Source organism: Anser anser, assembly GCF_964211835.1.
Source record: "Anser anser genome assembly, chromosome: 6".
Taxonomy (NCBI): domain Eukaryota; kingdom Metazoa; phylum Chordata; class Aves; order Anseriformes; family Anatidae; genus Anser; species Anser anser.
In genome coordinates this window covers 36,988,599-37,002,963 of record NC_139726.1, presented here as the reverse complement: position 1 = coordinate 37,002,963, position 14,365 = coordinate 36,988,599, and the positions used below count along the sequence as shown (strand labels likewise).

Sequence of the window (14,365 nt, the reverse complement as noted above, 5' to 3'; positions counted from 1 at the left end):
ATAATAATATAATTTAGAAGGAAATGAGTCTGAGGGACTAAACTGAAGTTGAATCTCTTGATACAGCAAGAATCTTCAAGCCAGGATTAAGAAAGGGTACACCCTAAGAGAGAAGCAGGAGTCTGGGAGATACGACCTAACTTCCTAAGCTCTCATTTAGGAAGTGAGGGAAACGATTTTGTTTTCAAGACAACCTCTCTGTAACTGAATAACTTGTGTCTGTCTTCACAGACATAATTTTCCATGGTTCTGGACACCAAGTAAGTACAAAACAACAGCAGATCTGGTTTTCAAAGCCAGCTCATGGGAGAAGCTGATACATGCAGAGGTAATACAGTCAGTCGTACATGCTCTAGGAGAAACTTACCTTCAAGAACTGGATTTGACTGCAGAAGTTGTTCTTTTACCTGGTTAACCTCTGCCCCCTTGCCACACACTGCAGCTACATATGACATGACAAGTTTGCTTGCCTCTGTGGGGGGAGAGCAAAACAAACCAGCAGTAAGTATTGACAACTGGTCATAAGGGGATTTGGAGACTTGATCTCCATCACGTTTTCATCACGCCAGACAGGAATCATAAGCACATTTCAAGTCAGCTTTCTTCTCCATTGCTGGACCACCTGGAAATGGTGAAAGAGCTCATCCTGCCACGAGAGCCCTGCCATTACACCAGTTGACTTAAATACCTGGAGTCCACCCAAGCTAAAGAGGCCACCAGGATATGGCACACTACAGCTACCTCTTCATTTAGCCTCCGTAGTTAGGAAGGAAAACAATCTGTAGCTAATATGCTGGAATGTTTAATCTGAAGGTTTCAGCCTGAAAAACTAGGCCTGAGCAGTTTCAAGATACAAAATTCAATCGGTTTACATCTGCAGATACACAATAGCACAAACGTAAGCACACATCATACAATGCTATACACATGTAATTACAACTCAAAGTAAACTACAAGTAAATAAATAATGGCAATTCAACATTGCATAACACCACACAGCCTGTTTCAAAGTATAAAGTTTAGAGTAAGTAGAGACTTCATTTAAACAATGAAACTGTGTTCAAAGTTTATACCTTCAAATAGGTCTGGAACAATTTTTGGACTCCAGGCTGGGTTCATATGGATGTCAATCACCCAAACAGGAATGAATATTTCTGATGGAAAAATCCATCCAACCCTTATGTTTTTGCTGGTTAGGACAAAGAGCAGCTGAGAAAGGATTCTGTTTATAAACAGAGTCTGTCAAGTTCATGTGACACAAGACAGTGAAAGTTGAGGCAGTATCAGCTGACGTACAGTGTAATGACTAGCAGCTGGAATCCCTATCAGCTCAACACAATGGTCATAAAAAAACATTACTTGGTATTCAGAGATCTGTTACAAATTTCAGGGTTTCATTTTAGGAAAGAACTGAAAAACAAGTTATCTCTTGGATTTTGATTCTTTCCTATTTAATTAAATTCGTTTGCCAGCATTAAATCGCTATCCTATATTGCGAGGAATACAGAGCAAACCTGCAACACAGCAAGCAAGCAAGCACAACTCCAGGGGTGTTCATGTGGCTTCCCATCTCCCTTAACCAAGCCCAGCTCTCATTTCTGAAAAACCCTTCCCTTCAGAGCTTAGAATTACTAAACTACCTGATTTGAAACATTTGCTAAAACAGCCAAAATCTCTAAGGAGAGCTACTCAATCAAAGAGACAAGAAAGCACTGAAGCAGCAAATAAGCAATTATAAAATAATATGCAATAGGAATATATACAATGGCCTCAAGATGGGCTTTGAACATCACTGAAAGAGAGAATAAAGGCCCTTTCTTTTATTAGGAACTCTGCTTCATTGACTAAAGACACCAGGAAGTGAATCACTGCCTTAACATCTAAAAACATCTAAATACAATGCTCATTCTGTTAATGTACCATGTTTTCTTGCACAATGTTCCTGTTACTATCAATTATCAATATAAACAAGCTGTGAAACAAGTTAAAAAAAAAAAAAGGAAGTGAAATAAAGAAAACAATTGGAGACAGTTCAGATTCAATTCTCCCAGCCCAAGTATGTCAAATGTTCTGGCTACCAAAAAACATGTTTTAAAACAGAGTTTTATTGGATCTGTACTACCAAGTTTCTTCAGCTCCAGGAATTTCCTTTACTGTCTTCCTTTCTCTTTACAATGGAAACCTATTCTCAGCTAATAGCCCCATTTCAGCAACTATAGTTATGTCAAATATTAAGGAGAGAGTATTACAATTTCTGAGTCCATTATTGTCTTGAATGTCAAACCATGCTCTTACATTACTCTGTACTAACCTTTACAAAGAAGGAATAATTCAAATCATGGCCCATATTGCTATGAGGTTCTGACTGTGTTCAGTAATTTTATATACAAATCTGAACCTACCAGAATCCTCTTTACAAACAGAGAACTTCAGAAACTCAACCACTCCTAAACCTTTCAACTGACTAAATATATTAATAAAGATGAACTTCAACTGCATGATAACTCACTGTTCCTGAGGAAATCAAAAACAAGAGAGTTTTGGTACAGAACTCCTTTCTAATGTCTGAACTCCTAGACAGAATCCATAATAATCATATTAATAAGAACTTGATTATTTTAATGTATACTTTTACTGAACACACATGCATTTGTATGTTATTGAACTGGGGAAAAGGATTAAATTACAAGAATTCAAGACCTCTCAACTGGATGCCACCAATCAAAAAAGGAAAACCAGACATCATTCATGGAAAAAGGAAGCCAAAAGCATTTATCTCAACACTCTAAAGATGAAGTTCGTGCTTCAGATTTTCACTAAAAGCTTGTAAAGCAACTTTCTGTTACACATTTCAGTCTTGTTCAGCATAAGCAAAACTTCACATTTTCTCAGATTCAAAGAAATCTCTTAAATGACATGAAAACAGATGTATGCATTCCTACCCACCTTTTGCAAGTCAACTCAGTTTTAAGCTGTTGTTTCAGAAATAACTGTTCATTTTTTTTGTGTGTGTTTTTTGTTTTTGTTCTTGTTTTTTTACCTTTTTGAAGTCATTCTAAAGTATTCTGCAATTATGCAATCCTCACCTGATTTCCACCATTCCAGTTTTAAAATTAGCAGTAATTTTCAAGATAATTTCAGTTTTGCCTTAGAAACACAGTGTTCTGGTACACCAGCCAACCTTAGAGTTGTAGCTCAGCACAGCACACAGAAGACTGATGAAATTTCCAAAGTAATCAGCTACTGCTATTTATCTTCCTTGGGTAAATGGTATAATCCAGCTTAAAGGTATATATTTATTAAAAGACATGCAAAAGCTTCAAAGGATTGCCTTGCAGTCTAGAACAGCAAGAGCATTCAGTTTGCACTGTCTTCAGTGTTTTTCACGGGGAGAGCCTAAAAGTTTTCAGGCCCTTGCAATACTCTATCACAAACCAGCATTAGTGTAGCATGTCTTTGCATAATTATAGCAATACCATATTAAAACGTGACAGGACTACAGGACTACATCATGGCAACAATGTGAAAAAACCTGAATTTATGGAAGATCACTCAGACAGCAACATGCATGACGGCCTTCATTTTCTGCAATGGCCAGACACAAAAACATACTAGTATCTCTCAACTCTAACAGCCTCTAGTATCACTTTGCAAAAGAGTCTGAAAAACTCTGAATGCTTTTGAATGAGATCAAAGCTGTCTATTACCTGTTTTACCAGCTCCACTCTCTCCTGTAATAAGAATACACTGGTCTTTGTCCTGGTCCCTTAAAGATCTGTATGCTTCATCTGACAGAGCAAAGCTGCAAAGTAAGAAAGAGACAATTAAGAATTAGATAGCACAAGTAGCAACAATAACTATGATCTGTCCTCCATAACCAGGCAAAAAAAAAAAATACAAATCCAAGCACGTAGTGTTCTGTAAGTGCTGAAGCTTTCAATTTTCAGAATACGAAGACCCATGGAAGTAAAATGTATACTTTAGCTCAGTGGTTTATTTAGACTTTTCTCCAGGAACAAACATGCAAAATCTATCTTGTAAGTTTTCATACAGATATCAAACTCAAAACAAATTCAAAACTGGGAGGGGGGGGAGGGGGAAAGTATTTAGGTAGCATTCTTCAATGGACAAACTCTCAATGCAATGAAACATGTTCTATCTGAAGATATTATGAGAAAGAAAACTGCAGAATGCTGAACACTAATACCATAAGCTTCAATTTCTACTTTGACAAGTACAAAGAAATCTCAGAATCTTATAAAACATTTTAAGCGTTTGGGGGCATTGTTGGACTTTTGCACAAATACACAGAAGCGTTTCCCAAAAAGTGTGTTCTATTTTGCCATTCTATTCTTTAATAGCAAAATTAAAGAATATAATAAGAATCAACAGCTTTCCTGCACTGAAAACGCCTTTCTATGGAAAACAGGACATCGAGAGTCTGAAATACCTGGGCTGCCATCTGAATCCAAACGTGCTTCATCACCACACGGCAACATATGTTTTGGAGAAATACAACTATGTTCTATTTGTTTTTTTATTTCAGTTGTCATTTTGAGCCAGAGAACGAGTAGTATTGATTTTGTTTCAGCAGCATTTTTTTCAGTTAAGGCACTAGGACAGCACCAGGACCCCTTGCAAAAACTTAAGCACTACCTGAGAAAGGACTTAAAAGCATAATCCACATAAAAGGGCACACTTGCATTAACCAACTTCAGGAAATAAATCTGCTAGTAAAACACGGCATATTTTTACATGAAATGAACATCCATTCAGCATAGCAAGAGCTTTGTTAGATTACTGCACCTAGTAAAACATTGGGTGTTTGTGTATATATAAAATTGGATAGTGTTTATTATTTACAGTAAATAAACCATGGTTGAAAAATATAAATGAACTCTCAGGTCAACACAAAATACATAATGGTTGCAGATCCAATGCATCTTTTAGAAACTTGATTATTCTGTAACAGCTCAGGAGCTTTGCATTCATCTGACAGCTGCAAATACATAAACGTAGCCACATGGAGTTTTCACAGGAAACCACAGCCCCCTGATAAAAAAAAAAGCAAGCTCTGTGTCATGAAACTAGTTGGGGTTTGCATGGGCAAATCAATGTAAGTAGTGACCCACGCTGAGCTTCTTTTGGAGGCTCTACTGCTGGAGCTTGAAGCTCCAGACACTAAACCAACATACGTCCAAGTCAGCTCATGCCTATTTCTTTCTGGTAACACTGTCCCTCAGCTCAGGCAGTTGCTCTTCCTTCTGGCTTCTCTTCCCCAATAACTTCCTAAGAACATGTCACGATGTTCCCAGTTCGTTGCCATGTGCTCCTCCATCATCTCCCCTGCACCACATCTGTCTGTCCGGTTGCATGAGCAACCCGGGGCTCTGGCTCCTCCAAGGCTTTCCTCACAACTTGCATTGTCTCAGGCACTGAGCTGCAATCCTTCTCTGCACAGCTGGGCTAGCCATTTAACAACCACTAGCAAAGGTCACCACTCCTTTTGATACATTTACCATTGAACCAGAATTAACTCTGATCTCTCAAAGCTTATTAGTGCTATGGTGATTGAAGCATTTCAACTCAGTAGTTCAACCAGAGGTGAAAATGTGTTTACAAGAAAGTAGCAGGCTGTAATGCTTTTAGTATTACAACAAATTCAGTTTGTGATGTGGCCAACTTGCTAGAGAACTAAAACTAGAGAAGAAAAAACACAAAAACAAAAAAACTCTTCGGCTGCTGAGACACCATGACACAATTTCTGGCATCTACTTTACTGTCCAGCATCCAAGCTACAGTAGCAGTAACACTTTACCAGACTCTCTTACAGGACGTATTTAGGAAATGAATGATATATGTTGAACACTGCTGCAGATAGACTTGTAAACTGACGAGCACAATGCATGGTGTTCAGTAAAGCTTATTCCAGCACACGCTTATTTAACTTCAGTCACCGTCCTTTCTGCAAGGAAAAAATAATAAAAAATAAAAAGCAGCAAGATGTAGAGGAAAGAAATAAAGCTACAGGGGGCATTCATGGGCCGTGCGAGAGACCATTAATGCCAATGCCATTGCTTCCATGATTTGACTCAGGAAAGCAGCTTTCAGCTGGAAGGCACGGCTCCCCGGTGCTTTTCAGACTCGCAGACTGGGTGGCTCACGCCGAGCCTGCTGTCCTGCAAACAATCTCAGCCATCAACTGCTACCTCACTGTTGAAACAGCTTTCTTGGCAGTAGTTGCACACCAGAAAACGAAGTCAGCGTCAAGCACAGAGAAAGTATTCTCTTTCTGTTGATATACTGAGTTATGAGTTAATCAGCCTAGCAACCATCCATCTTTTCTAATACACCCAATTTCTAGTTTCCCAGCAGCCCGTCACAATATATTTTAGTGCTTGATATATTAACTCTGTCTACGCCACACAGTGAAAAAAAAACAAATCACGTTCCTTCTCCTCCCTCAGCAAAGAAATTGGAAGTTTAATACTCCAAAGAGATCTGTGAAGTTGGAGGCGCGAGTGCGATTTCAGCCAGTTCTGCTAACAATACCCAATCCAGGCAGGGATGCTGGGCATATGTCCTCTTTTTCTCCAGTCTTCTACACAACCCAGCAAAGCAAAAGTTTCACAAGTATCAAGATTTAATATTAAATACTATCTGCTAGAGAGACAAAAAAAAAGAAGTAAACTCATTTTAGAAGTTTTGTATATGTACACGTTAGAAGTTAGCCAGAAGCTTTCTAAAATTTACTTCTGACGTTTCAACCACTGCTTCAACAATCCAATTTGAGGAGGCAAAGCTAAGAGCGTATTTAAATAACAGTGTTCCAAATTTGTCTTACTGGCATTGCAAACAGCATGGGACACATTTGCATCAGAGCCTGAACACAGATCTTTAGTTCAAAGAAAAAAAGCGATCAATTCATCTGCTGTGTCAACTTTAACGCACAGCACTACTTCACTGTCCTTCCCGTTCATCATCATCTTCTGTCTTTGCATTGAAAAGCTTCGAGTCCTTTTGTTCAAACTCTGCTTGTTCCAAAAATAAAATTTCATGCTATCCCCTATTTGTTACAAACATATAAAATAATTTCATTTAAGACCACTTTAGCTTAACATATTTTAATGATCTGTCGACTGCAAAGAATCCTTTTATCCTTTTCCTTTCAGCAGCGTTAAGAGGCACAGCTCTGGAAAGTCAACGTTTACAGCTATGGCTTTAAACCACATGCTACTATCTGAGCTGCCTCGCAATTACAGAGCCTAAGTACATTTTTTAAAATAGTTCATAATTTACAAAGTAGTTATAACCCATGTGTTTTGAATTAAATGGTGAGTGTGTCAGCAGTGTCATTTACCATACCTTATAATAAACTCTCCTATGATTTTTAGGTTATCCTGGAAGACGACGACATTCTCCTACCACAACAAACAGAACTATTTCCTGGAGCTCTCTTATAGCTAAGATTTAAGTATAGAAGCAATTTGAAGTCAGAACACCACCCACACCTAGATCACTCAGCAGGCTCTGCTTTTTTATAGCACCCGCTTCTCTGGCCACGTGGATCCAGATGGCCAGACAGCTCTACAAAGAAACCCAAGTCCAAACCTAAAAACGCTAACACAAAGGGAAGCAGCAAACAGGCCTCCAGGGGGAGTTCCTGAAGGGCTCGGGCAGCTTTCAGCAGCACACCGGCGCCTTGAGACCAGAGCAAGGCTTGCAGCCACCCACCCCAATAACAGGCATCAGCCGCTAGCGCATCACCTGGGCGCTCAAGGCTGGCCCCAGAGTAACAGTGGCAAAAAGCCTTAAATAAACAAATCAGAAATCGAGCTCACAAGCCAGCTCTTCTCTTCCACCGTCTTCCTTCCTTAAGCCAAAATCACCAGGATGAGCAGTCCTCAGCTGGCAGGACTTCTTCCCACCAGCGTTTTCATGCTTCCTCTCCCTTCCTTCAGCGTTCTCAAGCAGCATCCATTGGTGAACGCTAACTGAAATGCACTGATGGCTTTCCCCACGCATTAATACGGTTCCCTTCAGCTCATCTTTCCTGGCTGTTGCTTTCCATTCTCAGTCTCTCGGTCCCCGTTTTAAAACCTCTATTGTTAAATCTTGGCCTCCATCTGCCAACTCATTCGCTACTTCCAAAGGACATGAAGAAAACCTCTCTCCATGACCCCTCCAATTCCTCAGGAAGCAGAGCCCCATCACCCCTTCATCTCTACCCATCTGTCCCTAAACACATGGGCAGGGTATATACTATATATACACATCAGTGCTTTAGCATTGAAAAGTATGTACTGTGCTGCATTAAAAAGAAATACAACAAAATTTAAATTCTACGTATCATTTAATGTAAAATTTATGCAGTATTTAATGTATATTAATTCTTTCAAGTCTAATTAAAGAAGAACATTGAAGTTCCTTCCTTTTCTTTATGACTGCACAGAACAGGATGACAACGAAGTTGTTTCTTCCTCTCACAGTATGCTGTGGGAGAACATCAGAATCACGGTTTGCTCTGGTATATATAAAAAAATAGTAATAATAATGGATGGGAGAAGTGGAAGCATATTTTATAAAGTGCTTTGAGGCTTTATGTTGCAAATCATCACTATTAGTTATGTATGTTTTCCCCCACTCCACTGAAGCTCAGTGGAAAAATCACCATTGGGGAAAAACAACCAGAAGAGATTATTTGTATTATTAGCTCATAGTACAGAATCATTTAATCTAATTGCCCTACAGATAAAAAGTGTGCTCCCATTTCCCATAATTACAAACTGACTCGTGTTCGGCATTTTGACACACTTGAAAAGAAAAGGTTGATCAGCTTGCCACTGGTGTGAATGAAGCAGCAGCTGACGGAGCATGGGCTAGGACAGACCTTCACAGGCGAGCAGCTGCTCTTTGAAAAATGCCCATCAGGGAAAAAATTAAATGAGTTTAAACACCAGGATAAAGAGGTGCGCTACGACAGATGGAAAGGCTTTTACCCCATTCAAAATACTTCTGCATTTTTAAACCTATTTGGTTTTCCTGGTGAGTACAGAAACCTGTTTTATCAACAATACTGTGTGGCTAATATACACTGCAGAAGCACACCTCCTGCAAACGCTTCCCCACTTTGTTATTCATGCTAGCAACTGTGACGTTACTAGACACAGAATAAAGCCCACGGCTGTGTAAATCAGCCCATCTGATTTGTAAGAAGCAGCCGTAATTTATGGAAGGCAAGGGAGAGAGGGAATAGGACGGACAAAGCCACTCTCGATTTTTGAGAGTAAAACACTTTAAACTACAGCCTACTGTTAAACCAGAGACATTTATCTTCTGGTCCGGTAAGCCGGGAATATAATATACCCTCAGATGCTCATATAAGCACTTTTCATTGTAATTTAAGTGTTCTTTCTGGAGATCTTGTCTTCCTCAGGACGAAGCAGCTTTCGGACTTGCTTCAAACACATCGTGCTGCAGCCTTGCGGCTCCCAGCAACCCACTGGTCCCGGTCCCTTCCCTCCCCAGGGACAGCGAGCGGCCTCCTGCTCAGTTCCGACTGCTTCCTTTTCACGGAGCGACAGCCTGAAAAAATGCGTATTTTTAGAAAACGCAGTGGTCTTTTCCCTGCACTGTACACAAAAGATGTGTACGCAGCATATGATTTTCTGCCTACTTCAACAACATCCAAGGCACCTCTTTGGAGCAACTTGCTATGACGGAAAAGAAATGAACACCTTTACAAGGAGCCTAAAACCCAGCTGTTGCATTATTTTCCTTCATCTGGTAGACAAGGTCTCTGAACATAAAGGTAACTGTGCCACTTTCTAATCCAAACTGTAAAACAAATCCTCTCTCTGAATTTTAGCAAATTCTACCCCAGTAAGCACGTCCACAGCACATTCAATGGCTTGCTCTTAAAAGCTGCTGAACTGGCATTAGGTGCGGGGCTGCACCGGGTGGCAACACAGTTTGCTGTCAGGAGAAATGCCAAGTCCTCCACCACATTCATCCTGCAGCACTGGAGAAGTAAGGGCACTGTCACATCCCCTCAGCTAATCAAGCTTGGGCAAGTTGCTGATCACCAGGTTAGAAATGCAGGCCCCGTAACACAGGAGCACTGTTACTCATGCCATGCAGCTACCCGCAAGTTTATCAGAGACTGCGGCAACAAAACCGCAAATAAAAATAATTCAGTTATCCTGAAAACATCTGATAGGTAACTGCAGCATTGTGTAATTACATAGGCACGTTGCCACTTAACATTGCTTGGAAGAGCTACCGAATTTTTGGATTTTGCAAGTAACTCTAAGTACTCTTAACAAACGAAGGAGTTTAAGCAGCCTCACATAACTTTATTTCACCTCCAGCTCACTTTTTGAAATAAAGTACCACTTGGGAACCCCTGGGTAAAGCAGGGACTAAGGCACATCTCAAAGATCCTGTGCGCTCATTAGCTCAGGCACAACACCAAGCTAACGAGCCTGTCCAGTCTATAAATAGACATCTGTTCAAACATATATATATCCCCAAATCCCATGCATAAGTGCCCTTGCTGCTCTGCTACCCCTCAACACGGATGCCCACCGCACACACCTCTTCCGTCCTGAGGTCACAGTCTTGCTGAGAATTGTCTCAGAGCGATTATGGTCAGTTCTGGCTTGAACTCCACAAGGCTTAGCATGTAAAAATCATTTCTGTAGTATACAGAAGGAAACTGTGTATACAAAAAAAATGCAGATTTGAACTAATTTACAGAAATGACCACAATTAAACCGTCTTTGTAGTTCAGAGCTTTATTTGTAAACCCCAGTCCCAGCTCTCTTATCTATCCAAAACATAAGGAAAAGATTATTCAGTGTGCTAGACAGTAAATATTAAGACTGTGTATTTCGTAATTCCTAACGTGAAATAGTTTATCTTTAATAACCCAAACTACACTAACCACGATGTACTCAGAGTTGTAGAAATCAGAGCCTTTTGCAGATAGTCACAGACAAAAGGAGACAATGGAAAAAGTGCCTCTGAAGGTGGTAAGAGAGCTGGATTTTCGCTGAAGTTTCAAGGCTTTAAACATTAGCTTTGTTTATGCTGTCTCTAACATCATGACAAAGGCTCCTAGCATAGCAGATGGGCATTTGCTGGTGTGTTATAAGTTGCTTAAAAAAAAAAAAAGGCACCATTAAGCACAATGAGACATTTCCCCAGAAAGAACGACAGCTGTTCTTAATTGCAATCTGAAATCCCATTTCTTCAGAGTACCATGCTGCCACGTTAGGGAAGGCACAAGGAAAATTTTGATCCATGTACACACCATGCATCAAATGGGATTTCTCTAGTTTCCAACAGGGCCTCTACCTGCCCTCACTTTTAAGTCTGGATCTCAAAACCGAAACACAGCAGTGTCTCCTTTAAGTACTTCTCATTCTTTCCAGTGTGCAAAAAGTCCCAACATTTTAATGAAAATCCTTTCTTAAATATAATCCAGATCCTTTCTTTAAATATAGTTACATAGAAAGCTGCACGAGGTGTTTAAAATTGTTTTTATTTCCAAGTTCTACCATCACATCAGTCAATTTTCTAACCAGAAGAATTTCAATGTGTTAAGCAGCACACAAAACGTCGGTCTGATTTCTAGCCTAGATGTACAAGAGAAAAAGCTGCAAAGGGAACAGTTTGCAATATCCAAAGACATAAAGAGCAGCCATGTATTGACAAATTTGGAGAAGTGCATTACAAAAATGAAAAATTATTCAGTTTCTCAGTATTCCTTTTCCCTGTTTAACAAAGGGCCCATTTCATTCACAACATTCAGCCGGTCATGCTGAATGGATTCCCAAGCCCTTGGTGTGCATTAGTGGGATTCGGCTTTATGTGACAGTGTGAATTAATTAAAAGAAAACCTCAGCATTCTATGTCCTAAAAATATCAACGGCATAATATGAGCTCTAGACAGAAGTTTCAGTTCCAGGAAAATGAGAGAAATGGGATCTGGCAAAAAAGTTACCATGAGTTTAGACTCCTGGAGCATTAACACACATCTCCAAATAGCCAACACATAGTATGTTTTTTTCTTTTTTTAATAATCTTGGCTTTAACAATCTAGCCAAAACGAAATGTTTTTATGCTTACAAATAAACACAGACTATCCCAAATGCACTCATATCACAAAAAAAAAAAAGAAAAAAAAAAGAAGAAAGAAAAGAGAGAGATTGTCACAGATAACTAAAAACATTTGACTCTTAATCCCCAACACGACTGAAGTGAAATGTGAAAGTATGCTGTGTACAGAGGTATGGGTAAATATTTGAAAACTGTACTGAAAACAAAGTGATTTTGCTTAGGCTCTAAGCCAGCGGTTAATTCACGAAGGATCCCCCAAGATTATTTTCCTTCGTGCACCACGATGACGATTCTGGAGTTACAGAAGCATCTGGAACTGATCTCCGGTTCAGCGTTTCCCTTACAAACCCGTTCTGCTTTCAAGGTACCGATTCTTGCGTTTTTTGCAGGCTTCTCCAGCAGTGCCCAGCTCCTTGTAGCCGGCAAGGACCATGCATGGCGGCTGAGGGACAAGTGCGCGCGCGCGCTACCGGAGTGAGGTGGGCTCTGCGCAGGGCGAAGGGCCTTGTGACATGCTCGTGACACCACTGCCAGATGGAAAGGAAACCACCCATAAAACCCACAGATTTGGTGCTTCTGAATGGCTTTCTTGTGCCATAAACACTCCGGCAGCCCCATGCTCTGCGACTACAAACAGCACCGTGCGTTTTCCTGGTGAAAATCCCCCGTGCCAAGCTCCCAAGCCCTTACAGAGGAGGAACATGCACCGGTGCCACAAACAAAAATGTAAAGGGCCTTTTCATTTCTGAAGTTAGACAAAGCTCCTTAGAGGACAGACGCAAAGGCTCGTTCCAATGAACTTTGTAATTCAGTCTAAATGTCACGCCAGACTGTTTTAAAAATTAAAATAAAGCCCAACATTCATCTGCGCACTGCTTTCCAGGCTGTTTATACTCCTTGGGCATTGGGTACGTTTTCTGAGCCTCCTTACAGCCCCACAACCTGCTATAAATCAGTTCCGGTGTTATTAGGTATTATTACAAAATTTCACGCGATCTAATAACAGCAGCACACAAGCAGCTACTGTTCACGTTGATAAGACTACATTCACCTCGCAAGCACTGGGGTCAGATGGCTGCATAACGTGCCACCCAAACCAACTAAAACAGCCCTGCTCAGATTTCAGGAAAATGTCTAATGTATTGCTGCGTGCAAGAAAAATCTTCCTTTATGTCCTAAGCTTTCAATCTCACAAGTCTCTTCCCAAATGCTCTACAGAAAATCAGATGGCTGCTTCGAGACAGCCACATCACAGCTGCCTTCCTCAAAACTCTGCTTTCTCAGCACTTCTGGGGGCTCCTGTCAAAAAATTCAGGACATCGTGCACCCATGGGAGGTGGGCCAGCAGCCTGCAATACAACAGGCTCCTTCCTCTCAGGCATGAAGTCCTGCTGACTCTTGAAGCAAGCGTGATGTTTCATCCTCTTGTCATTTATACGCTTGAGGGATTTATCTTCATGGATATGCCATATCCAGTACTGCCACTCTGTAGAGGTCAAGAGCCTTAAGCCTGACCCCTTCCAAAGTATTTTCTGTGTTTTTTTCCTTCCGCTTTCTTCTTTCAACTCGTTCCTAGCACGAGTTTAAATATTACACACAGGCAGTCTTCCTTAACTGCTATTTATGATTTCTGTCAGCTGCAAACCCTGCCGCCCTGCCCAGTGGTTAATTTTGCCAACTAACCTTTGAAGTGATCAAAGTGATTGTCTTCCCTGACTACAAATCTCTTCAGAAATAGGCACTCTGCTGAGCCATGTGAATGAGTCCAAAGGGTGAATTTCTGAAGAAGTCAGGAATTACTAGGAATAGGAACCAGAGGATTGTAAAAAGGGGGTACCATGAGCTGAGCAAAACCTTTGGGGTGTTAGCAGAGTTGTCCAAATAAAGAAGAAAGGAAAAAAAAGGCACGTGAAGATGAGGAAAGGTCAAGATGAAAAGGAAGTGTTAAAATAAACATGCAGGGTCAATGAAGGACACTAAACTAGCACAGGCTCTCACCCCACCAGCCCCTTCTACAGCAAATAAAATGTGTATCTTAAAACTGATGGCTACGGGGAATGTCTTAGTTTTACATATAGGCAACCACTACCCCTCACAGCTGAGACGTCACCATCCCTTCAGACAAAAATATTTGCTTTAAATCAATGTTGTTTTTTAAATAAAAAATGTTACCATAACCTTACTGTTTCTGAAGACATGCAATCCTGGAAAACCAACAAAAAAAGCCAGAAGCAGAACTATA

The 14,365-nt window shown here is 40.4% G+C and overlaps 1 protein-coding gene across 5 annotated transcripts in view; it reads right to left on the bottom strand.

The window, feature by feature from the left end:
• Positions 1-14,365, bottom strand: part of MYO1B (myosin IB) — a 179,283-nt gene that overhangs the window by 57,036 nt on the left and 107,882 nt on the right. For all 5 annotated transcript variants that reach the window (XM_083842874.1, XM_083842875.1, XM_083842876.1 and 2 more), the window contains 2 exons: positions 3,708-3,802; positions 368-472 (listed from right to left, as the gene is read on the bottom strand). In XM_083842874.1, the coding sequence (XP_083699000.1) occupies positions 368-472; positions 3,708-3,802 (200 nt within the window). The remainder of the gene's footprint in view (positions 1-367; positions 473-3,707; positions 3,803-14,365) is intronic.